At 55.3% G+C, this 23,213-nt stretch overlaps 8 protein-coding genes across 8 annotated transcripts; 5 read left to right on the forward strand and 3 right to left on the reverse strand.

Moving 5' to 3' along the window:
* Positions 1 to 5,803: 5,803 nt before the first annotated feature.
* BDQ94DRAFT_138696 (cytochrome P450) lies at positions 5,804 to 7,897 on the forward strand. The gene is made up of 3 exons (XM_026765286.1): positions 5,804 to 6,223; positions 6,280 to 7,129; positions 7,178 to 7,897. Exons 1-3 carry the CDS (start codon positions 5,901 to 5,903, stop codon positions 7,622 to 7,624), a joined length of 1,620 nt encoding a protein of 539 aa, XP_026629202.1. The 5' UTR covers positions 5,804 to 5,900; the 3' UTR covers positions 7,625 to 7,897.
* A 228-nt stretch (positions 7,898 to 8,125) lies between these two features.
* On the forward strand, positions 8,126 to 8,790 carry BDQ94DRAFT_167803 (uncharacterized protein; the record flags this gene model as incomplete). The annotated part of the gene is made up of 2 exons (XM_026770894.1): positions 8,126 to 8,628; positions 8,688 to 8,790. 2 exons carry the CDS (start codon positions 8,126 to 8,128, stop codon positions 8,788 to 8,790), a joined length of 606 nt encoding a protein of 201 aa, XP_026629203.1.
* Positions 8,791 to 9,172: 382 nt separating this feature from the next.
* On the reverse strand, positions 9,173 to 10,177 carry BDQ94DRAFT_121547 (MICOS complex subunit MIC26/MIC27). Its single transcript, XM_026763778.1, has 3 exons — positions 10,079 to 10,177; positions 9,924 to 10,016; positions 9,173 to 9,858 (listed from the first exon to the last, which is right to left on the reverse strand). Exons 1-3 carry the CDS (start codon positions 10,103 to 10,105, stop codon positions 9,220 to 9,222), a joined length of 759 nt encoding a protein of 252 aa, XP_026629204.1. The 5' UTR covers positions 10,106 to 10,177; the 3' UTR covers positions 9,173 to 9,219.
* BDQ94DRAFT_185374 (mitochondrial intermediate peptidase) lies at positions 10,022 to 12,921 on the forward strand. The gene has a single exon (XM_026774862.1). It carries the CDS (start codon positions 10,433 to 10,435, stop codon positions 12,830 to 12,832), a length of 2,400 nt encoding a protein of 799 aa, XP_026629205.1. The 5' UTR covers positions 10,022 to 10,432; the 3' UTR covers positions 12,833 to 12,921.
* Positions 12,922 to 13,380: 459 nt separating this feature from the next.
* On the forward strand, positions 13,381 to 15,062 carry BDQ94DRAFT_121572 (uncharacterized protein). Its single transcript, XM_026763781.1, has one exon. It carries the CDS (start codon positions 13,653 to 13,655, stop codon positions 14,793 to 14,795), a length of 1,143 nt encoding a protein of 380 aa, XP_026629206.1. The 5' UTR covers positions 13,381 to 13,652; the 3' UTR covers positions 14,796 to 15,062.
* BDQ94DRAFT_121561 (M protein repeat protein) lies at positions 15,055 to 19,455 on the reverse strand. Its single transcript, XM_026763779.1, has 2 exons — positions 15,245 to 19,455; positions 15,055 to 15,189 (listed from the first exon to the last, which is right to left on the reverse strand). The coding sequence occupies exon 1, from the start codon at positions 19,222 to 19,224 to the stop codon at positions 15,370 to 15,372; it is 3,855 nt and encodes a 1,284-aa protein (XP_026629207.1). The 5' UTR covers positions 19,225 to 19,455; the 3' UTR covers positions 15,055 to 15,189; positions 15,245 to 15,369.
* BDQ94DRAFT_138708 (uncharacterized protein) lies at positions 19,290 to 20,079 on the forward strand. The gene is made up of 2 exons (XM_026765287.1): positions 19,290 to 19,312; positions 19,509 to 20,079. The coding sequence occupies exon 2, from the start codon at positions 19,642 to 19,644 to the stop codon at positions 19,840 to 19,842; it is 201 nt and encodes a 66-aa protein (XP_026629208.1). The 5' UTR covers positions 19,290 to 19,312; positions 19,509 to 19,641; the 3' UTR covers positions 19,843 to 20,079.
* A 235-nt stretch (positions 20,080 to 20,314) lies between these two features.
* BDQ94DRAFT_121592 (uncharacterized protein) lies at positions 20,315 to 23,120 on the reverse strand. The gene is made up of 2 exons (XM_026763782.1): positions 20,913 to 23,120; positions 20,315 to 20,849 (listed from the first exon to the last, which is right to left on the reverse strand). The coding sequence occupies exons 1-2, from the start codon at positions 23,011 to 23,013 to the stop codon at positions 20,668 to 20,670; spliced, it is 2,283 nt and encodes a 760-aa protein (XP_026629209.1). The 5' UTR covers positions 23,014 to 23,120; the 3' UTR covers positions 20,315 to 20,667.
* Positions 23,121 to 23,213: the final 93 nt, after the last annotated feature.

Raw genomic sequence — 23,213 nt, forward strand, 5'->3', positions numbered from 1 at the left:
CGACGCCAGGGACCCCATTCACACTACCGGCATACCCAGCATAACTGTTTCCCTTCATGTCCTGGTATCCTATACCAACTTGCCCGGGCCGAGATGTTGGGAAATACCCGGCATTTCCCAAGTTGGGGGTATTTCTTTGCAGGGCCGACGCGAGCGCCCTTTGAGACGGAGAATCTGGATTGATAGTATTGCCTTCTGGCATCGCTCTGTTGCCTGGACGTCAGTCTGTGATATGGACCTTGTTGAATACACTGGCTTTAGCTGACTGATCAGGCGTCGTGCAACTGTAATCGACCTCGTCGAATCGTTGGCTGAATCGACAAGAGGGGCTCTAACTGTCATGTTACTTTCATGGCGTAGAGGGAACGTTTGCTTTTTCTAGGCTTTCCAAAACTCAGTCACGATCATATGTCATCTTGACTACCATGTCTACTGCATTGCCGGACATGTGTTCCAGAAGTACTGCTGCGGGAAATGCATAATAACTTATGCACCACGTGATGCACAATCACTATATAGCCCTTTCAGGTGATTTAACCTATATGCTTCAGGTGAACATCTATGCATGTTTTGGTTCCTATGCATTACTGCCAAGACACTGTGATATACAGATCATGTTAGCGACTTGTGGAACACAGCTCCGTACGTCGAGGCCATGTACGCCAGTGTTGATACCACCTATCCAATGCGGTAACGGGAGGAGCTGAACTGTATCCATCCTATGCCGACTTTGTCTGAGACCTAGATAGCAGCTTGGCCCCTGAAAAATACAGACGTGCGTGATCAATGTGTGAGCAAGCCCGCCATTTCTGGTCATTTCTGGCCGTTTAATGGACTGATCATATATGGTGACGTTCATCTTGACATTCAGTCACAGCGATCGATGATCGATCTGTAGTCTTCAAGGTTGACCATACAGCAATTCTTCCCCGGTCAAATAAGCGAGGGGTTGGCCCAACACTTATGCGTGGTCTACGTGCCTCGAGCACATTCACCACGTCTTCATGGCCGTACTGCCGTGCGAGCTCCAAGGCACTTTGTCGGTTTCTATCCACTTGAGACAGCTTCACCCCTCGAATACTGGACAGGATAGCAACGACACTCGCATGGCCCATCTTCGCCGCAATCCCCAGCGGGGTGTACCCCTCTTCATCGCGCCGATCGAGCTCAACGCCAGGACATGCTACCAGCATCTCCACAACGCCAGTGTGCCCATTGCAGGAGGCAATCCACAGAGGGGTCTGCTTTGCGCGAGAATGAGACACAATGTCGGTACAATTCAAGTTCACACCGACATCGATGAGGGTTCTGACGACGTCGTCATGTCCATTCTCAGCGGCCGCCCATAGGGGTGTTGTGCCATTGGCAGCCACGCTATTAATAGCCACTCGGCCAGTATTTACCAGCGACTGAACAATGTGATAATAGCCGTTCGATGCAGCGCTCCAGAGTGGCGTAATTCCTTTATCGTCGGGACAGTCCACATCGACCCCATCAGTGCTTGCTAGGATGTTGAAAACCTCAGTATGGCCATTGTCCGCAGCGGCCCACAGTGGCGTTGTGCCGTTCAGACCCTTGCTGTTGAGTCTGACCTGGCCGGTAGAGATCAGGATCTGGACTACTTCCACATGTCCTTTGGACGCCGCGGCCCAGAGCGCTGTACTGCCATACATGCCTGGGCAGTTCAGATTGACCCCTTTTGTATCGGCTAGGACCCTGACAACGCCACTGTGACCACAGTCTGCAGCTGTCCACAATGGTGTGACGCCTTGATGGCCCCTCCTATTATGAATGATCCGACGGGTTGAGACGAGAATTGCCACAATCTCCTCGCATCCTTTTTCGGCTGCTAGCTGCAGGGGCGTCTTGCCATGCTGGATTGGCTGGTCGACCTCTGTCCTTGCGGTTCCAACCAGTAACCTGACCATCCTCTCATCTCTAACACGTATTGCTGCTTCCAGCGGGGTGCCCGCTCCAGATTCGCTATGGTTCGGGTCTAGGCTTTTCATGATAATCATAGCTTGAACTACGTCTTCGTGGCCGTTGAACACCGCTGCCCACAGTGCAGAAAGGCCAGCTTCGTTTACATGGTTGACATTCACACGACCCGAGTTCGCAAGATACCTGACAATCTCGGTGTGGCCGTTCGAGGCCGCAACCCAGAATGGTGTTTCCCCACCAGTGTCAGGCACGTCCAGGTCAAAGTCCTGATATTGGAAGATTGACCGGACAATTTCCAGGTGCCCGTGTGCGGCCGCTAGCCATAATGGCGTCTCTCCATTTCTGTTGGTAACTAACAGGGGTTTAGAAAACGTCTGCTTTACCATCGCTTGTACAAGGATGAAGTTGAAGGCCTCCGCGTAGCCCTTACGAGCAGCGAGATGAAGGGCCGTGTCTCCATCTGGAGACTGGGTGAGGATATGTGGCCCCAAGCGTTTTAAGAGCACCAGTATTGCTTCCACAAAGTTGATAAGCGTAGCGGTCATAAGAGGCGTATATCCGTTGGAACCTGTTTGGTTCCAATCAATCCGAGCCCCACGATCACAAAAGCAATTGAGCACCTCGAGATCTCTCATCATTATGACAGACATGAGAGGCGTCTCCCCTGACCGATCTACTACACTCGGATCCACGGCTTCACTCTTCAAGAGGGTGTCGATCACAGCCAGATGTCTCCCATTGATGGCCCAAGATAGCGGTGAATATCCAGAAACGTCGACGGTGTGGCGAGCACCACGGGCGAGGAGCCAGTTAACGAGAGCCAGACACCCGCGCTGAGAGGCATGTGACAACGGCGTTTGGCCATTGGAGTCCGATTTGTCATATTCATGAACCTCCAATAAGTTGATCAGGAGCTTCTGTAGGTTAGGTAAATCGAGGTCAAGATACCAAATATGCTCCTGCCACCATGCCACTGCATATTGGTAAAGGGCCCAGGGCACGGTGTCACTTGCCCTGGAGGCTTGCAGGTATTGCAATAGACTGTAGCCAACGTCCGTATCCTTGCTCTTCTTCAGTCTCAACAGCTTCAATGCAAAGCTTTGGGATTGGCGACGAGCGGGAACGGTCGAGTTGACCACTGCCGCTGTGACTGAGCTGGAGCTGATTTTAGGTACCTTGACTGTCGACAACTGCCTGGAGAACACATCATAATTCAGGTAGGCGACGATGATCCCCGCTAGGGTTTGATTTGCGCGATTCACATCAAACCCTTCTCCGGTGTGGTCAAATATAAATGTTTTCACACTATGATGCACCACTCGAATACTTGAGCTTTCTTCGTCTACAGTAAGCAGACTCCCACAGCAGCCCAATGTTGCATGGATGTCATTCAATCTCCTCGCGGGGTCCCAGGTCGTCTCCCAGGGAACGACACTGAGGGCTTCTCTCATTTCCTCTGTGGTCAGTGGCCTGCACGCGATCGCAACCAGATCCAGAATCTTGGATTGATATGTGACGTCGGAGAGTCTAGATCTTTTTAGTATCATAGTGTATAAGGCCGAGAGATCTCTAGGTAAACTGGCAATTGCCTCTCGCATATCTGCGTCTGTTCTCTCGAGACACAGGGCTTCTATTTGCAGAGCCGCCCACAGGAACATTCCCTGGGCTCCTTGAGAGAGACTATCCCGAATCTCGAGAATAAGGGCGGGGTCGTTTATTACAAGCTTTCCAGATTCGAGACATCTCTCTAATTCGGCGTTGATGAAAGCATCAATGTCGGGTTTATTATCTTCAACGGGAAGAAACTGCTGGTTCGAGAGCTGTTTTAGTTCCTGCAGAGAGTCGGCGGGCTCCGGCCTGACAGACACGCACAATGACAGCTTGATCAGGTTCTGGATCTCCTGTAAAGATGTCAAGATGACCTGTCGCGCTTCCGCATCGCAGTGCATCAAGCCATCAAGAATGAAAACGGCCTCGAACTGCGTCGGCAGTAGATGCTTTAGTAAACTTAGAATCCCGTCAACCTCGAGAGAACGCTTGTCTCCCAAGAAATCACGCGCAACATCGAGGTCATTTTCTGATTGCAACAGTTGTCGCGCTAAGGACCCTATTACTGTTTTCGGGCCCAGGCTTTGCGTCGAGTCATGTTGGCAGAAGAAGTACGCCACTACTGGCTTCCTTCCCACGTCCAAGTTGAGGTCATCCACCATATTTGCGAGAATGACGGACTTTCCCGATCCTAGCTTGCCTGAACACACGAGTGTACGCGATTGTAGCCCTTGTGGAGATTGTTGAGCTTTCCAATTCGCGTACACAGCCGAGGTCTCCAGCATAGTGGTGGTCCCGAGCTTGCGGATCCGCTTCCAGTCTTGTTCATAGTCATACGTAGAACAAGCATCCAGTACGCGCTGGCGTGCTTTCAGCTTTCTTGCGTACGATTGGGATTCAAAGCGTTTAGTGACTTGAGACCTGAACCATGAATTATCCTCGGCTTCCAGGGATAATTGCTGAACCATAAGTAAATTCACTTCTTCTTTGATGGCGGCCGCCCAGAGCTCAAGGTCAGATTGGTAGCCCTTCAGGGGAGTTGTCATAGTCGAAGCCCACTGGCCGAAGGCTGTCTTCCGACTCAGCTTTATGACATGATGACATAGCTGCACGACGGTGATGAAGTATTCCAGCATTGATGTTCGGAGCCGTTGTGACTTTGGATAGACGGCGCCCATTAGTTGATAACGAGGTGCAGAGCGGCCCACGGCCATGAGCATGGCTGATAGCTGTTCAAAGTAGGCCGAGTACTTGACGATGGACTGAGAACCTCATCAGAGGCTTCCGCCGAGTGACATACGTGCTGCAGCATGCTTACCAGAAGTGACATTCGTACCAATGCCCAGATGCCACAGGCTAGGAGGCTCTGCGAGGCGCCGAGGACGATGTCTCCAAGCGCAGCGAACTCCTGTACCGCCTGGAGAATGTTGGTTAGCCGTGATCCGAAACATCGTCCTTGGAGGCCAGCCGATCGGTTGATCTCCGCAGTCAACTGCATCACATCACGGATACCTGGCGGGATTCCAACAGCCTGATATGATCGCAGCGTCGCCTTCTCCAGCGAGGAGCAGTCGGCTTGGAATTCGGAGATGGCCTGTCCCAAGCGGACTTCCGGTTTCAGTCTCGCGGCTTTGGTGAGAGCGGTCGTCATAGTGGAACCGAGCTGCCAGATAAGTGACGATACATAGACGGCATCAAGCGAGATGAAAAGGATGCAGGATCAGAGAAGGATGGATGAAGATGGTAAGCCAGGAATACACGCAAGGCTGTGGTGGGGGGATGAAGGCAGTGCTGTTGCCGCCAGTGAGAGGTGGCCCAATCGCAGCCGATCCAGCTGTCATCGTGGAATCGGTGGTTGAGAAGCAATTTCTCTATCAGTTGATTCTTCTCCTTTTGATCATTTATGATGGCAGGGTATGCTAAAAGTCCTGGATATGATACCTGATTAAGTTTAGTACAAGACTGGTCGAGGTGGAGAACTACCCGATCGCAGAACCAGCCCACTAACAATAATAATGCCCCATCCCCAATTGACCCTCCACAGCCATTCCTAGTAAGTACTCACTACTACGTACTGACTACTTACTACATACTATCTATCTATACGCCGGTGACCGTGTTCCCCTAATGAAAGAGTGATCTGGATTCTCTCCCATGGACTTACCTCTAATGTAAGTCTAATCCGACCCATCCCACTACAGGAACCACGCCAGGATTCCCACCAGACAGCTTAGTGCTGACACGCTCACCTTTGACTTTTACCGCCTCTGATCCCTCCATATAAGTAGCCCAGCTGTCAATCTCGCGACTCATCCGCCGCCGAAATGCGCTGACCCTTCCAGAACTATCATCGTGTCTTACTAGCATTATCCCTTCTTCTGCGGCTACCTGCGCCGTCAGTCCGATCGACAATGGCGGACATCAGCCTGCGCACCGCCCTCGCTATCCTGGTGGGAATCTATCTCCTCTACAAACTCCTCTCCTTTGTCCGCTTTTACATCATCGGTCGCCGCAGCGGATATCCCCTAGTCATAACCCCTTTATTCACTCAGCATACGTTGTGGCAGATCGTGGGCCCAACCTTTCAAGTGCAGCTGAAGCGCTACCTTCCCACATGGCTCCACGAACATGTTGATATCCACATCCATGGGTGGGAGTTTCGCCACAAGAATGCCATGCATCGCCGATATGGGAAGGTTTTCGCCATTGTATCGCCTGATGAGTGCTCATTATGGTAAGTTCACCAGACTAGATACATTTACTCTGCTGTTATTCTGACCCCCCCTGAAGGATAGCTGACCCAACCGTCGGCGCAACCGTCTTGCAGCGCCGCAAAGACTTCATCCAGCCCGACGTCGTAGCCAAGTTCATGGGCGTCTTCGGACCAACATTAATTCAGTCCAACGGCGAAGACTGGACCCGTCAGAGGCGCATCATCGCTCCTCAACTCAACGAAACCATCATGGGCGAGGTGTGGGGAGAGTCCTGTCGTCAGGCGCGCGCTATGCTCGAGTATCTTCTGCAGCATCCCGGTGGTGACACCTTGACCGGGCTGCGCAGCATCGCCATCAATGTCCTCGGCCAAGCCGGTTACGGGCAGAACCAAACATGGTCACCGGACTTCGTTGAGACCCTGGGAGAGGACTGGAAAGGCCCCAGAGTCTCGTACTTCAAGACGATTGCCATGGTTACGGACCGGTTCGTGGAGGCGGTGTTGATCCCGAATTCTCTGAAAATGTTGCCTTTTATGCCCCAGTCTCTGCGCCAACTGGGGCGCCAGATGGGGAAGGTTCCGGAGTATATCAAGGAAATCTTAGATGAGGAACGAAACGCTAAATCGAGTGAGGTGTCTAAGACGCGTCACAATTTGCTAGACATGCTGGTGCGGTTTGCGGACCGTGGTGAGGAGGATCCTTCGAAGCTGTCCCTGTCTGAGGCGGAGATCAGTGGCAACCTGTGGGTGTTTACTGCAGCTGGCTTCGACACAACAGCGAACACCATGGGATACGCTGTCATGTTTCTAGCACAGTATCCGCAGTGGCAGGACTGGGTGCGGGAGGAGTTGTCCCAACTGGACGCGAATACTTCCTCTTGGGGATATGAAACGTTCTCCCAGTGCCCGCGGGTGCTTGCTGTCATGGTACGTGATGCTTACAGGACACTGAAGGATACGTGCTAACTCCGTCAGTTCGAAACCCTCCGTCTCTTCACACCTGTCCTCCACTCCACACGCTGCGTGGCCACGACACAGCAGATTGCCGATTCTGACGGCACACACGTGCTGACACCCCCGATAAACGTGTTCGTCTCGCAGCAGAGCATCCACAGGGACCCGAACATCTGGGGATCGGACGTGAATGAGTTCCGGCCCACGCGGTGGCTCGACGACGCCGGTCAAGTGGTGACACCGGCGAAGGGCACGTTCATCCCGTGGTCGGCAGGGCCCAGAATATGTCCGGGCATGAAGATGTCGGAGGTGGAGTTTGTCGGGACGATGGCGACCCTGTTCCGACATGCGCGGTGCGAGCCGATGCAGGAAGGAAAACTTCTGCAGCAGATGGATGACTCGATATCCAAGTTGACGCTGCAAGTGAGGGAGCTCCGAGAGGTGCAGTTGCGGTGGGTGCCAGCGTGATTATCTTGACAAACGACCGACCAACCAACCATCTTGTTCGATATCTACCACAGTAAGCTAATGCACAGCAAACATCTTACTCATGGAAAACAAAATAAAATATCGATAAGACAGCAACCACCCCATGTTATCCCCTCCCACCAGTCCGGCATTATACCTCTAGACGGGTTATTGGCCAATCACACGCCGAAGCATCTCGGATACTCGCAAACTCCCCCTCAAAACATACTAGCCTCTTGCCTCCAGATCAGCCATCTTCTTCCTACTTATCCACCATCCAACACCGAAAGCTCCAACTGGTGCACCGGTCCTGACAGGACCCTGATCAACCACTAATAAAATCCAACATGCATAGCTCACTACCACCTCCACCATCCCATCCAACCCAAGTAGTAGTAACCCATCCTAGATAAATATCAGCCCATCATCCCCTCAGTTACTACACCCAACCACCCCCATCCATCCATACCCATCCATTACATCAACCCACACACACCCACCATGTCCAATCCCCACCTCCCAATTACAATTACTTCCACCCTCACCATCCTCCTGCTACTCGTCTCCTTCTCCCTAACAACCTACACCCTAACCACCTACCTCCACCTCGCGCACACCGCAACATCCCTCGTCCCCAAAGCCATCGTCCACGATACCGCCATCCTAGCAACAACCTCCTACCACCTCTTCACGACGATCCTCACCTCAGCTACATTCATCACTATCTTCTTCCTCTTCCCTAGAATCACCAAGTCCAAAGGCGGCAATCCCTCATGGATCCAAAAGGGACTTACGTGCCTCGCAACACTCCTCCTGACGACAAGTCTCCTCGCGTTTACTATCATCCTGGCTACGAGAAAAATGTCCTTTGGGGACGTGGGCCCGCATGTTACTGTTTATTTAGATGAGGGGTTGGGCGAGAAGCAGTTGGTTTATCGGGATGATGGGAGGGCCGTTGCGGGGGTGGTGTTGGGGTGGGTTGGGTGGATTGGTGCATCGGTTCTGTAAGTGTTGCTTTTTGTTTTCGATGCTGTTGAGGAGAGTGCTAATGTTGTTCCTCTAGGTGTGGAATGATGATGCTTGGAGGAAAGAAGGAACTTGGAAGGGGAGAGATGTGGGTGGATAAGGTGGAGGTGGAGCAGGAGAGTAGAGCGGAGAGTGTGTAGATGTACGATGATGGGTATTGGGTATTTTTGATGGGATAGTAATCATGGTATGGGCTATGTTGTGATGAGTTGATGGGTTACGAGTGATGTTTTATGTCAATGCAGATAATAGTACTAAGGCTATCAAAATATGTCATGACGATCCATATAGCACTTACTACTACTAGTATACTAGCCTTCTCTTGGCGTAATATAAATTTATGTTGAACAGTGCTCATAATAATCTGATAGACTCGGCGAATGTCACACATAATACTGATATTGGTATGAATATAAGGAACGATACATTGTGCAGTGGAAACAGTGTTCTACTTTACTCTGTCAACACCCCGTAATAACTGCATAGTAAACGCTCATTCGTCTACTTAAAGTACATATGCAAGAACTAGATCAAGTCAACCCATTCTAAACACTCGCCAAGTGGCTAATTTAGTGTCCCTTGCTCACCACCTCCTCCAACTTCTTCCGCACATCTCCGATCTTCTCCTCCATCATGGCCCGCGCCATGCCACTGTGTGCAATCCCCGTGTACCACAGGTGCTCGGCCTTCTCGCGCACCTGCAGATGCGTGTCCGCCACAGCCGGAACCCGCTTCTCGTACTCCCAGACCAGGTCCGACACGTTGCGCATGGTCACGGGCAGCAGGGTCCAGGCGGCCACGGTACCGAAGGCCAGCGGGGACGCCGTGCGCAGCAGGATACCGCGGTTCCGCGACACGATGGAACCGGCCATGGCGGCCACGACGACGTAGACTCCGCCGGGGAGCAGGCGTTCGCCGGACTCGGGGGACGGGGCCAGGGAGGCGACGGTGTTGGTGAAGGCGTTCTCGATGTGCAGGGCACGCGACAGGAAGTTGTTGAACTTGGTCTCGACGGCCAGGGAGTTCTCGTACAGGAAGAGGCGGGCCTGACGCACCTGAGCGGTCAAGATGTCGGTGGGAGTAGGGGAAGAGGGAGAGGAGAAGGGAGTGGACACCGAAGTCGCCGGGGTGGTGGTCGGGGCCGGAGAGACGACGGGCTTGGAGACGGCCGGGATCTCGGTCGGGAAGTCATCGTAGATGGGTTTTTTCTGGACGCGATGGCAAGTTAGGATACGAGTCGTATCGAGAAAGTGGGCAATTTCCGAGCACGTACAATATCGCGAGGCTCCTCTGCAAAGGCCGTTTGCCGGGGATAGAGGGCGAGACCGCCAGCCAGAAGAGTGGCCGCGATGGGGGCCACAGCCCGCTGGAGGGAGTTAGCGGAATTTTCACATTGCAGACTGAAGACGCAGGAGCTGAGGTATTTACCTGCTTCAGCATTGGCCGGAAAGACATGATGGGAGAGGCCAATGGAGGGAGGAAGTGAGGGAGGGAGGTGGAAGAGAGAGAGGCTAAGTTGGAGGTTCAAGATGGAATGACGGCCTGAGGTCGGCCGCCAAGCCTTTTTTTTCGTGAGTTTGGCGGCTTTGCGGCTCGAGCCTCCGTCATCGTCCGCTTCTCTCTCCCTCTTTCTCCTCTCCGTCTTCTGGCTTTTTATTCCCCTCCTCCCAGTCCCTCTTAATTGCACCATTTGGTGTCCTTAATACTATTTCTTTTACTACTCCTCCATGGTATAATCTCCATGTCGACTTCCTCTCCCGTTGCCTCCCCCTGAACGCCATCATGGGAGCTTCTCTGCTGCTCCCACTCCGGCGTCGGCCGTGGACTTGCAGGACCTGTCTGCTGCAGGCCCGTCGCTCGCTCGAGACGGCCGCCTCGCCGGCGACTCATCGCACAGCCTTCGATTACCTTCCGAGTAAGAACGATGCCCAAAAGAAGTCTGATGACGACACCCTGCGCCGCGTCTTCGACTCGCAGCCGTTTTGGCGCGAATTCAGCCAGCGCAGTGCTGCCCACCTCAAACCCACCGGTCTGGTCCAGAATCAGTACCTGACCAGTCCCGATGGTTTCCGCGTCTTTGCGACCACCACCCTGCAGAAGTGCCAGGCCATCGTGGCCAAGGTGCTGGCCGGTACAACGCTGGAGGATTACCAGAGCATGGCCCGCGATCTCGATCGCCTCAGCGACCTGCTCTGTCGAGTCATCGACCTATCGGACTTTATCCGAGTCATCCATCCCGATCCGCGTGTGCAGGAGGCCGCGACGCAGGCGTACGCCCTCATGTTCGAGTATATGAACGTGCTCAACACCACCACCGGTCTCAACGACCAGCTGAAGAAGGCCGCCGCCAATCCCGAGGTTACGGCCCGTTGGTCCGACGAGGAGAAGATCGTCGCCCAGATCCTCATCAAGGACTTTTCCAACTCGGCCATTCACATGCCCCCGCATGCGCGACAGCGTTTCGTCAACCTGTCCAATGACATCAGCCAACTGGGAAATACCTTTGTCAACGCGGCCGAGCCGGCCAAGTCGCACGTGACCGTGAGCGCCAACAGCCTGCGCGGCCTCGACCCCATCCTCGTGCAGCAGATCAAGCGGTGGAACCGGACAGCCTCCGTGCCCAGCATGGGCCTGATCCCGCGCCTGGCGCTGCGGTCCGTCCACGACGAGGGCGTGCGGCGGGAGGTCTACTTGGCTACGCGCACGTCCAGCGCCCGCCAGATTCAGCGGCTCGAGCAGCTGCTGGCCAAGCGCGCCGAGCTGGCTCAACTCTCGGGCTACGACAGCTTCGCTCACATGACCCTGAGCGACAAGATGGCCAAGTCCCCTGAGGCGGTGTCCAACTTCCTGACCTCGCTGGTGGGTAGTAACCGGCCCTACGTGCAGGAAGAGCTGGCGCAGCTGCAGAGGATGAAGGGATCCGCCGGCCGCTTGCAACCGTGGGACCACGCCTACTATGTGCACCAACGGGTGCTGCAGTACTCGCAGTCGCGCCGGTCGCGGGAGCTCAGCGCGGTGCCCGAGTTCTTCTCCCTGGGAACGGTCATGCAGGGACTGTCGCGGCTGTTCGACCGGCTATACGGCGTTCGGCTGGTGCCCCAGGAAACGGCTGCCGGAGAGACCTGGAACTCGGATGTGCGCCGATTGGACGTGGTCGACGAGGCGGACCGCCACATTGCGGTCATCTACTGTGACCTGTTCTCCCGCCCCAACAAGCACCCGAACCCGGCCCACTACACCCTGCGGTGCGCACGTGAGATCTCCGCGGAGGAGGTGGCCGAGTGCGCCACCACGATGGATGCCTCCGCTCACCCCAACGACGGCATGGCGACGGCCGTTGACCGGGACGCCAAGACGCTCCGCCAGCTGCCCACAATCGCGCTGGTGTGCGACTTCCCCGAGCCGCCTGCGACAGGGACGGGCCGCCCGTCCCTGCTCAGCGAGCACAGTGTGCGTACTCTGTTTCACGAAATGGGCCATGCGCTGCACTCCATCCTAGGACAGACGCGGCTGCAGTCCATCTCGGGAACGAGATGCGCGACTGACTTCGCCGAGCTGCCGTCCGTGCTGATGGAACGGTTCGCGACCGCTCCTGAAGTGCTGGCATTGTACGCCCGTCACTGGGAGACGAACGCCCCTCTGTCCGAGAGCATGATGCAGCACATGGAGAAGGACCGCACGGCGCACGGATCGATCTACGGCGCGATGGAGAACGAGTCGCAGATCCTGATGGCGCTGGTCGACCAGGCCTACCACTCCCTCCCTGCCGGCCAGGCCACTTCCATCGACAGCACCGCGGTGTTCCACCAGGTCTCTGCCGAGCACTGCACCCTCCCCGACCCAACCGATACTAAGCCTCCGACCTCCTGGCAGGGCTTCTTCGGCCATCTGCACGGCTACGGCGCAACCTACTACAGCTACATCTTCGACCGGGCGATCGCCAACAAGCTGTGGGAGGACGTGTTCCAGCAGGGCAAGGCGGCAGTGGACCGACAAGCCGGCGAGCGGTACAAGAATGAAGTGCTGCGCTGGGGCGGTGGGCGGAACGGCTGGAACTGCGTGGCGGGCGTGCTGGGCAGCGCCCATCCCGCCAACGCGGATGGCCGACTTGTCGAAGGCGGCGACGAAGCCATGCGTGAAGTGGGTCGCTGGGGGTTGGGACGCGATGGAGTGTCCGAATAATTTCATTGGTCATGTGTATGTATACTACTTACTATCTTATGATACAAGTGACAATAGGCAATAGATATCCCTGTAAATGTTTAACCTTGATTTTATCTCTGTTTGTCTTACCTTAACAAATTAGATTTTATCTTCACCGCACAACACAATCATACAATAGTATCACCGCCACCCGCCACGCGAGCCTAGCCTACAACAGTATGCCGGTATATGAACCGCCGTAGCACAAACGCAGCGCCAGTACCACTTCCATCCACACTCATCCACCGTTGAACTGCCTTCTGCATGTGAGATGGTTAAGTTATTAACCATGCCCTGCACATGCAAATAAAGGAGTGGGTGAGCGGGACGAATGAAACCAAGACAAACTGCAGCATACCAGCACCTCCCATTGGCCGGATCGAAGCAAGGTGGTGGTGATACTCTTGCTTTTATCATGCCCGGTTTCCCTTGATTTAGGCATCTGTGATCATCCCTGCCGGGAGATCAACCCAGTTCTAGACTCCCCATCCTAGCCACTGGGAATACTGTGGAAGGTGCAGCAACTCAATATTGGCTAATATCACGAGGTGCAAATACTAGGAGTCTTGGTATTTGTTGCTTTGTGTTTTGCTTGGTGGCTGACTGGGCGTGACTCCTTGGATGAAATCTCAACTGACTACCACATTTTATCTTTCTTTCTTTCTTTCCTTTCTTCTTTATCCCTTGATACTACCTATTGCCTTCTTTCTTTTATGTCTTCGTGCTTTCAACACAGCACATAATTAGTTATTCTATCAAGCAAACGATACTTACTATTGATACTATCACAATCACAACAATGGCCACCGTCACCTTCGCTTGTCAACCTGGAGAAGAGAATCCCACCACCACCACCAACACCACCACCAAAACCAAGACTAAGACTACCACCCTCCGCCGCTGGCTCACCTTCTCAACCTCATCCCGTCCCTCCACCAACTCCTCCCCACGACCAAAACCACTCCGCAGACCTACCCCCAAACCCACCACCACCACCACAACCACAACCACATCACGTCTATACAGACGCGTAACCCTCCCACGCCGATCCTCACGATCCAAAACCAAACCCAGAACTATATCTCCCAATGATGAACATACACCCATTTCCCTACTTACATCTATAAACACAGACGCGAACACAACTACAAACACACCAACCCATCCAGCAGATACAACAACAAATCCAACAACACCTCCACCCACAAGCCCAACATCAACAAGAAGTAAAATCCGATCTCGCTCGCCCCTTTCCCCGCTGTCGCCGATAAGTCTCAACTTCAGCACTCTGTTCAATCTATCGCCGCGATCGAAGACGATCGAGGAATCTTCGTCGACGTACTCGTCATCGGCGAGCTCATCCGAAGCGCAGATCCCGCCGCTGACGGTCTCGCAGGAGCAGCTCACGAGTTCGTATGCGGAGTACTGCGAGGCGTTTACGGCGGGGTTGACGGAGGAGAGTTATTTGTATCAGGAAGGGGAAACGGGAAAGGGATGTCAGCCGGTCAAGGAGGTTGTGATTAAAGAGGAGAAGGAGGGAAGACAGGGGCGTTGTATGGAGGGTATAAAGGAAACGGAGGAAAAGGGAAAAGAAGGGGAGCAGGAGGAGAGGGCGATTCCTGGCAATGATGATCAGAGGGAGATTCTACATTGGTTACGGGAATCGGAGGATGAAGAGGGCAATGGGAATAGTGGCAGTGATGGCGATGATGTACCGCTCCGAATGTCTCCTCCCGCGAGGATCCTCACGCCTGCTCGATATGAACAGTCGCGTCGGGCGGCGAGACAGCCCCAGCGTGGGAAGCAGGAGAAGCAGGAGCACCACGAGGATCAGCAGCAGCAGCAGCAGCAGCAGCGACATGCGTGGTGGACTGCACTCCGGGTGGGGTGGACGCGCATGCGTCGCCGAACCAGCAAGGCTGCCAACCCCGACTACAATTAGACTTATTCCACGCTGCACTGCATAAGACAAGAATCAATCAATAAATTCGTGCAACGTCGCTAGCCCAATGGGATCCCCAGAAATGGCCGCAAGGGATGTCGATGCACCCGTCGGTTGCAATCACAAGAAACGCGCACACAGGGGTATCCCGAGCATCTTATTACATACAGCCTATGCCGATACAACAAAGGAAAAATGCCGCGACAAAGGAAAATCTTCGTCCCCTCTCTCTTCTCATAGCCTCACCACTGGTCATGCAACATTCCATCACGAGGATCCCTCATCCGCACCCTGCTCCGACGCACTGCTCGCCTTCTCCGGCTGCGGCGTCGTCGACTGACTGGGTGGGTTAGGCGTGGCCCGGCGCGACATTTCCGCCAGTTCGCCTAGGATTCTGAGACACATATGTCAGTCAGCTGGGACTGGGAAAGTAGGGTCAGGGGTCTTACCGTCGGTGTTCGTCGTACCAGTCATCGTTGGACGTCCGGATATGCTTAAGCTGCTCCTGAATGCTTGCCATCTACCAGAAACCATGCCAGTCAGTAACCATGCCGGGTCAGGGAACGGGCCGTTGTCAGGTAAAGGGATGAAATTGGGGAAGTCCTGTAGTGGAGGACGAAGTTAAACGGGGCAGTCCCACCGTTCCCTGGATGGATGAGCCAAGATCCTCACCTTCCGCGGCCTCCTCCTTCTCGCCCGCCCAGCGGCTACCCTCCAGTCCGACCGATCCGCCCTGCGTATCCTTCTCGGCCTTCAATGCCGCCACTTCGGCCTCCAGCTCGCGCACCCGCTTGCGGTTGGCCGCAATCGACGAGTCCACCTCGCCCAGCTGGTTGAGGAGAGACATGTTCTTGTCAATCTGGCTGTTCAGATCGCGCTCGCCTTGCTCCAGCTTCTCTTCCATGGCACGGTTCTCCGTCTTGCACGCCTGCAGTTCACCAGACAGGGTCTCGTGCTGGCTCTTCAAATTCGACAATTCGTCCTTGGACGCGGCAAGTTGTTGCAGAACAGCTTCCAGTTCCGACTTGGCGCTCTCCGAAGCAGCAAGGGACTGTTCGAGCTCGGCCACCCGGCTGCTCACGGCCTGGTGCTGCTGCTCCAACTCGTTCTTCTCGGTAAGGATGGAAGAGAGATCGGCGTTGTGCTTGCCAGCCAGCTCCTTAGACTCCGCAGCAGACTGCTCCGCTTCGTTCAGCTTCTTCTCCAGGTCCGCAATGGTCAGCTTCAGACTCTCAAGGACCGAAACATCTTGAGCGGCGGCGTGAGCTTCGGCCAGCTGGGCGTGGACCTCCGCAAGGGCAGCATCGTGAGTCTTCTGAAGCTCCTCGATCTTAGCCTGGTTGGTGGCCTCCAGGTCAGCCCGGAGACCAGAAAGCTTCTCCTCCTGAATGGTAAGGAGCTGTTCGATCGCCTTGCTGTGCTCAGCATCAGTTTCAGCGGACCGAGACGTCTGAAGGGATTGCAGTTCAGCCTGGAACTGGGCCTTGGCCTCTTCATGCTGCTGCTGAAGTTCGGCGATTTCCTTAGCACGGGTCTCGGTGTGCTCCGCAATCTCCTGGGCATGGCGCTGAAGGGCGGACCGGAGCTCGGCCTCAAGAGACTCAACATGCTCAGCATGCTTGGACTCCAGGTTGCGAAGGGTGGACATGGACGCCTCGTACTTGGCCTGCAGCTCGCCAAGCGCCTGCTCGTGGGAACCCGTGGCAGTGGTCTTGACATTCTCGAGAGCGACAGCGTGCTCAGCCTTCAGGGATTCGAGCGCCTGTGCGTGCTGCTCGGCCACCACAGCGGCTTCCTTGGCCTTCTCCTCCAAGGACCTGAGTTGACTTTCCTGCTCAGCATCCTTGGCCTTGGTCTTATCCTCAAAGGCGTCCAGGCTCTGCTGCAGCGCCTCCGCCTGCCCTTGCTTGCTCTGGATCTCGTCTTGAAGAGACTTGATCTCGCCCTGTCCGGTGGAGAGCTGGGACTCCAGAGCACCGACCTTCTCCTTCAGCGACTCGATCTCCTGGATGGCAACATCCTGAGCAGAGCTGTTGCCGTTTTCCAGAGCTTGGCGGGCCTCCGCGAGGTTTTGTTCGGTAGCCTCCAGTCGCTGGTGCAGAGCATGCATCTCCGCTTGATGGGCGGCATCCAGCTCGGCAATCAACTCTTCCTTGTCCTCTGCAGCAGCAGACTCGGCCTCTTCAAGCTTCGCACGGAGTTCGTCGAGTTGCTGGGCGTGAGAGGTTCCAGCGGACTCAGCGGCCTCCTTGGCAGCGGCAAGTTCCTGTGCGTGAGCTGCCGCAGCAGCAGCCAGCGCCTCCTCATGAGTCGCCTTTAGTTGAGCAATTGCGGCCTCGTGAGATGCTTCGAGTTCCTTGACCTTGTCGCCAAGCCCGTTCTCAGCGGCCGCAGAAAGTGCTTGTTCGTGACTGGCCTTGAGATCCGCAATCGTGGCCTCGTGAGCGGCTTCAAGCTCCTTCTGCTTCTCGCCAACCTTGCTTTCGATCGCCGCAGTCAGTGCCTGTTCATGTTCAGCCTTAAGCTGAGCAATGGCGGCCTCGTGGGCACCTTCCAGCTCCTTAACCTTGTCGCCCAGTCCACTCTCAGCGGCCGCAGCGAGGGCTTGCTCATGGCTGGCTTTCAGTTCTGCAATTGCAGCCTCATGAGCCGCTTCAAGCTCCTTGACCTTGTCGCCAACCTTGCCCTCAATAGCGGTAGCCAGGGCCTCCTCATGCTCGGCCTTGAGCTGAGCAACAGCAGCCTCATGGGCGGCCTCCAGCTCCTTGGTCTTCTCTGCGATCTGGGCTTCCGCGTCCTGGCGGCCCTGCTCAAGTTCCACGTGCGCCTTCTCCAACGCGTCCTTGAGGTCGGCAATCTCCTGGTCTTTCTCGGCCAAGCGAGCGGCCGTCTCTTCGTTGCCTTCGCTGGTCGCAGAACCCGCAGCGGCAAGCTGGCTTTCGAGCGATGTCACCTTGTCCTCCAGGGCTAAGATGGCATGCTTGGCAGCCTCCTCTGCGGCCCGGATCTCCTGCTGCTTGGCCTGGTCCAACCGGTCCATCTCCATGTGCAGATTTTCGACCACCTGATCACGTCCATTGAGCTCGCGCTGGAGATCTTCCAGTTTCGCAAGGGTCTTGTCCAGATTGGCACTAGCCTCGGTCAGCTGGCCCTTCTGCACCTCAAGCTCGGCCTTCAAGGAGTCGACTTGCTCGGCATATCCGGCAGCTGCTGCCTTCTGCTCGGCAAGATCCTTCTCCAGCGCTTCCAGTTGGGCTTGGTGCGACTGCTTCAGTTCCTCCAGGGCCGCAGCAGTCTGGTCATCACCTTGAGCCGCAGCGGACTGGGCGGCGTCGTCCAACTCCTTGACGGACTTCTCCTCCAGCTCCTTGTGCTTCGCCTCGACATCCTCCAACTGGGCACGCAACGCCTGCAGCTGCTCCTGATGGACCGCGGTCAGCTGTTCAAGTTCGGCGGTATGCTGTTCCCGGAGCGCCTTGGTGGCCTCATCAACATTCTCGGAGGAATCGTTCGGGGCGAGAGACAGCTCGGTCAGTTTGAGGTTGACAGCGTCCAGATCCGCCTTGAGGCTGGTCACCGTGGCTTCGCTCTCCGCCAGCTTGGTCTGAAGCGACTGCAACTTCTCCGAGTCTTCCTCGGCACCCTTGGGCGCGGTGCTCAACCTCTTGGAGGCGGTCGTCGCCGGCCTCGTCACCGTCGACGTGGGTCTGGTGGTGGTACGAGTGGCGGTGGCGGAGGAGGAAGTGGTCGGACGGGAAGTCGAGGTGGTGGTAGCCGGCTTGGTCAAGGGCCGCACCGTGGAGGCCGTGCTCGGGCGAGTGGTAGATGTTCTCTTCTCCGCCGTAGTCGAGCCCGCAATGCTGGAACGTCGGTCCAGAGTGGACGTAGTGGGCTTGACGGGGGCTCTCGTGGCCGAGGTACCAACCAGCGACATGCGCTTGGCTGCTGTGCTGGAGATGCCACGTTTCTCATCTCCCGAGCTGGCTACCGACCGGTGGGACTTTTCGTCTGCGGAACTGCTGACCGAGGCGCGCGACCGATGGCCGGCTGTGGTGGTGGTGGTAGTGCTCAGGGGCCTGCGGACCGTGGTGGTAGTTGCGGGCCGGGTCGGAGGCTTGTTCAGGGTGCTGCCGTTGGTCGCGGCGGGGCGTGTGGTCGAAGTGGTAGTTCTGGAAGGACCGGACATGGAGGTGGGACGCTTCGTGGTGGTCGTTCCGGACAAGGGACGCCGAGTGCTGGTCGTGGAGGAGGGACTTTTCTTGACCGGAGAGGCCTTGACGTTCTCCTTGTCCTTGGAGACATCCGGGCTCGTGACGGGCTCCTCGCTCCCCGAGAGGATGGTCGAATCAACCGGAGTGGCAGGGGGCGCGATCTCCGGCTCCACCTCCGCAGGAGCAACGGGGGTGACAGGTTCCTCTGTGGACGCCATGCTGTGGAGAAGGAGTTCGTCTGAGATTGGTGTGCAGGAGGGCGGAAGGTTCGCAGCGTTCAGCGTTGTCAAAACTTAACGAGGCAGTCTAACGAATTGGGAGCGTCCACGTTAGCTGATCCGACCAGCAGAAGTAAAGATGTATGCAAGATCCCCAAGATGGAGGGGGCGGGGAACTGTCGGTGCAAGAACAATAAATTTATTGCAATCATGCAAGATAATGAGTAACAGGAAAAGGGGGCCAGAAGATGTAAACAGGGTCTCCTGACGAGGGAAAAAAGCACTTTCTGAAAGTTGGCCCCGTAGAGAGAAGCTGCGACGGAATAGCCGAGGCGGGTCTCCTTTTTTTTCTGGCAACTCCGCAGACCACGGCGCAACGGGGAGGATCACGCAACACAGGGCAGCTGGGGAGTCTCAATGGCAGAGGATGATGCAGAAAATAATTGCAGGCAGCTTGGGAGGTGGACAACTCGAAGGGTGGGCAGGGAGGGGAGCAGAGAGGCACGGTGGCATGGTTCTTGCTGGACCCCGGAGAGGTGCAGATCAAAACAGTTGGGGTCAGTAGTTACTCACCAGGAACTGCCGGGAGGGAACCAGAAAACCAACGGGCGGGATTAGAAAAGGGGGTTAGCGGGGATGGGGATTAAAGAATTACAACAAGTAAGTAGACAAGAAAAAGAGAAGAAGAAGCAAGAGGGAAACAAAATACAGAGAGGTAAGATAGTAAGAGAGACACGACGAGAAGATGGGAGGAGGAAGGAGGGGGGGAAAGAAGAGGAGAGGAAGAGGAGAAAGAGGAGTAAAGTAGTAGTAGTAGTAAGTTCTCTCTAGTAAATTTTGGGAGGGAAAAGGGAAGAGAGTCGAACAGGAGGAGGAGCTGAGGAGGGGGAGGGAAAGGCGGAACGAAGGGAAAGAAGCTGGGAAGAATGCCTGATTGGCCTCAGGCATGGGAAGGGCGGTCGGCGGTCAGGAGGTCAACAACTTCTTCGTTTGTTTCTAGACACTCTGGCGGGTCAGTCAGTTGATTCCCACTCACTATCTCGGGTCTATCGAATCTACCATCGAGTCCGTCTCGCGTTCAGACCACAACAACGCTGCCTCCTTACTAGTACTTCCTGCTGGCCACGGTTGGCGTCACCCCCAACTGGGTTCATCCCATGGTTGTCATTGCTGGGGTTTCCGCGTGTTGTCCCCCTGCCCCCCCTAAACCGTCCGTAGGATAAACAATGCCCGTTGTTGGTTCCATGGTTCCGTCCAGGGACTAGAATGAACAATCACATCCCACTTTCAATCATGCAATAAGAGTACCCGGGCAGTAATGGCCAAGACTGATACCTAATACTAAGAATGGGAGAAATCACACAAAAACTCGGGGTATATGACACGACTGCGCTCAAAGACATCATTACGGCAGCCAAAATAAATAAATATATTTTCCCCTCATCACTCAACCACATTCAGCAACCACCCCCAATCCCATTGTTCTTCTCCCGTCCGCGCCATTTCCCGGATTATCGGGAGCATTTGGTAATACAGTCTCTCGCTTTGTTTGCGCACCTCCCTCTCCCCGCGTTGGCCCATGCCATCTTGGTAGAACTCACAGATTTGACGGTAGCGGTCCGGGCCTAGATGTATCCAGTGAGCATGTCGTGCCGCCGACTTCTCTTTTTCCAAGTAGGAGCACTTACCCTGGAACTGTTGCAAGCCCTCGATAAGAGCGAGTTCCTCGTCTTTCGTCCAAGTCCGTGGTTGATGTGTCAGGTTCGGGGGTCTGGACTGACCCTTCGGAGTCGATTTTTTCGGCGCCTTCGCGTGCCTGTCAGCCTCCACATCTTCCCGTTGGTGGCGCTTCTGCAGGCGACCATTTTCTAACGAGTCGAGGAGCCGCTGCAGGGGCAGACGCAACCCCGGGCTGACGGCCCGGCACGCCACATAATGTCCTCGGACAAGACCGCGGATCTGATCACACCGCCGGAGCAGTACTCTCATGGCATGCTGGAGATGCCCGTATGCTTCCGGGAAGAGTCGGTGATCCATGGAGTAGGCTTGAAAGCAGACGAGAACCAGCCGCACTAACAGCGAGATCATCTGGGCGTCGAACACTTCCACCAGTGCTCCGCCTTTCGCTCCATCCCCTTGAGTCGAGAGTGTGTAGGCCTCTTCTAGGTGACGGCGTCCTTGTTTGTCAACCTGGTCCAGCGACGCGCTGCAGTTACGCACGTCATAGTCTGACGGCCCAGTGTCAGATGCCAAGTTCTCGATAATATCTTTGTAGACTTGGATTAGGGATGACAATTCACGCTTCAGCGACTCAAAGTCAAAGTCAATTAGGTTGACATTGGAAGCTATGTTCCGAGGATGCATGCTCTGGACAAGCTTGTTCCAATTGGAGCGCTGGCCGTCGAGTTCAGAGGCTTCCTTGAACCACGCACTATCCTCCGGGCGTTCAGGCCTATGGCTACGCTCATCAAAGTTGTCTTGGGCAGGTTCCGTAGCATGCTGCGCCCCATCATGGTTTGCGCCATGGGAGTGCTGGGTGCCCTCAGCTGGACTCTTTCTGACAACCCGGGAATTGGCCTGCTGACAAACTCCGGTAGTTTGTCGTCCGGGCTGTATCTCCCTATTTCCGGTCGTACCTTGTGAGCTCGTAATTGAGTGTCTTCGTTTCGTGGATTGCCGCGGTGGGTCTGAGACCTGCGGACTTGCTTCCGCAGAATGATGCTGAAAGTCATCCTCGGATGAGGTAGGCTCGGGAGAAGGCACCGATGACGAGGACGCCTCTGAAGGTTGGTATGGCGGGTCTTCGTCCTGTGTGGCGCCGGCATCCTTGACTTCTTGGTCTGGTATACGCATTTTGTCATCCCTCAAAGATCCGCCCATTTGGTGATCCCCCGTTGCTGAAGCCTTAGATGATAAAGGCGTTGCTGTAGTTATCTCAACCGCAATTGTGGGTAATCGCCTGGCCGAGGAAGCATCACTGCGGCTGGAGTCTCGCCTATTGGCGGGCTGTTCTGGTGCATCTTTCCACTGTTCGCTGCTCGTATTTTCAATTAATTCGGTTGAGATTGGTGCAGAAGCTGCTATGTTCCTGACAGGTTGTGTCTTGAGTTTACGACCAGGAGTCTCATGGCTGGAGGATGGCGATGAGCTAGGCCGGTCGATAGATGGCTGGGTACGCTCATCAATATTCGAGAAAAGTTCTACTTCTGATGCCAGATCTTCGCCATCAAGCATCTCTTGGTCACTCTGGGATGAGATATCATCGTCTTCATCATCATGTTCAGCGTCGCTTAAAGAGTAGTCTTCGGTTTCAGTCTTAGTACTTGTGTGTGGGGAAATTACATGAGTGTCATCCCCGAAACCGTCTTCGGCCTGTTTTGTAGATTGCTCCTCACCTGGCTCATCTGACTGATCGCCAGACTCGTGCTCCAATTCTGGGCTTCCAGGAGGCTGCAGCATTTGATCGCTTTCATACCGAGTGGATCCACCAGGCACGGGTTCCGAGAACCTTAATGACCGACGCGGAGTGACCACTTCAGTTTCGTGGGCGTATCTGGGCTTCGGGGGGACAGTCCGAGGGAATAGACCAAAACCATCATTCATGTCCGCAGCATCTCTCTTGCCAGCGTACGTGAGCCGACGCGAGGGATGCGGCGTGGCGGGACCGGGTCGATTTGCCCGAGACGGAGGGTTTTGTATGTTACCCATGAGGCCATTCAAGAGGTCGACCGCCTGCAGGGTGGAATCGCGCTTCCTCCTCCGCTGCACAGAACGCGGTGAGTCCGACATCTTGAACACCCATTAAATTCAAGGAACAGAAGCAAAGTAAAGCATACCCGCTCCCCCAGCAAACAGAAAACAATGAGTGGACCTGTCAAGCCAGTCGGGGATCAGGGACGGCGGCGAAGGAGCTGGTTGGTGGGAAGCTGGAACGCGAGGTGCTTCCCGTGATCGGCGGGCGTCATCACTTGCCCGCCTTATCGATAAGG

This window comes from Aspergillus welwitschiae (genome assembly GCF_003344945.1).
Source record: "Aspergillus welwitschiae strain CBS 139.54b unplaced genomic scaffold BDQ94scaffold_7, whole genome shotgun sequence".
NCBI classification, from domain to species: domain Eukaryota; kingdom Fungi; phylum Ascomycota; class Eurotiomycetes; order Eurotiales; family Aspergillaceae; genus Aspergillus; species Aspergillus welwitschiae.

Excerpts from the sequence above, each read along its gene's own strand:
- BDQ94DRAFT_138696 (XM_026765286.1), top strand. The coding sequence starts at position 5,901 with ATGGCGGACATCAGCCTGCGCACCGCCCTCGCTATCCTGGTGGGAATC. Across the intron at positions 6,224-6,279 it reads CCTGATGAGTGCTCATTATG|GATAGCTGACCCAACCGTCG; the intron begins GTAAGTTCACCA and ends CCCCCCCTGAAG. Across the intron at positions 7,130-7,177 it reads CGCGGGTGCTTGCTGTCATG|TTCGAAACCCTCCGTCTCTT; the intron begins GTACGTGATGCT and ends TAACTCCGTCAG.
- BDQ94DRAFT_185374 (XM_026774862.1), top strand. The coding sequence starts at position 10,433 with ATGGGAGCTTCTCTGCTGCTCCCACTCCGGCGTCGGCCGTGGACTTGC.
- BDQ94DRAFT_138708 (XM_026765287.1), top strand. The coding sequence starts at position 19,642 with ATGGCAGAGGATGATGCAGAAAATAATTGCAGGCAGCTTGGGAGGTGG.
- BDQ94DRAFT_121592 (XM_026763782.1), bottom strand. The coding sequence starts at position 23,013 with ATGTCGGACTCACCGCGTTCTGTGCAGCGGAGGAGGAAGCGCGATTCC. Across the intron at positions 20,850-20,912 it reads GGGCTTGCAACAGTTCCAGG|GCCCGGACCGCTACCGTCAA; the intron begins GTAAGTGCTCCT and ends GGATACATCTAG.
- BDQ94DRAFT_121547 (XM_026763778.1), bottom strand. The coding sequence starts at position 10,105 with ATGTCTTTCCGGCCAATGCTGAAGCAG. Across the intron at positions 10,017-10,078 it reads TCCGGCCAATGCTGAAGCAG|CGGGCTGTGGCCCCCATCGC; the intron begins GTAAATACCTCA and ends AACTCCCTCCAG. Across the intron at positions 9,859-9,923 it reads CAGAGGAGCCTCGCGATATT|AAAAAACCCATCTACGATGA; the intron begins GTACGTGCTCGG and ends CATCGCGTCCAG.
- BDQ94DRAFT_121561 (XM_026763779.1), bottom strand. The coding sequence starts at position 19,224 with ATGGCGTCCACAGAGGAACCTGTCACCCCCGTTGCTCCTGCGGAGGTG.
- BDQ94DRAFT_121572 (XM_026763781.1), top strand. The coding sequence starts at position 13,653 with ATGGCCACCGTCACCTTCGCTTGTCAACCTGGAGAAGAGAATCCCACC.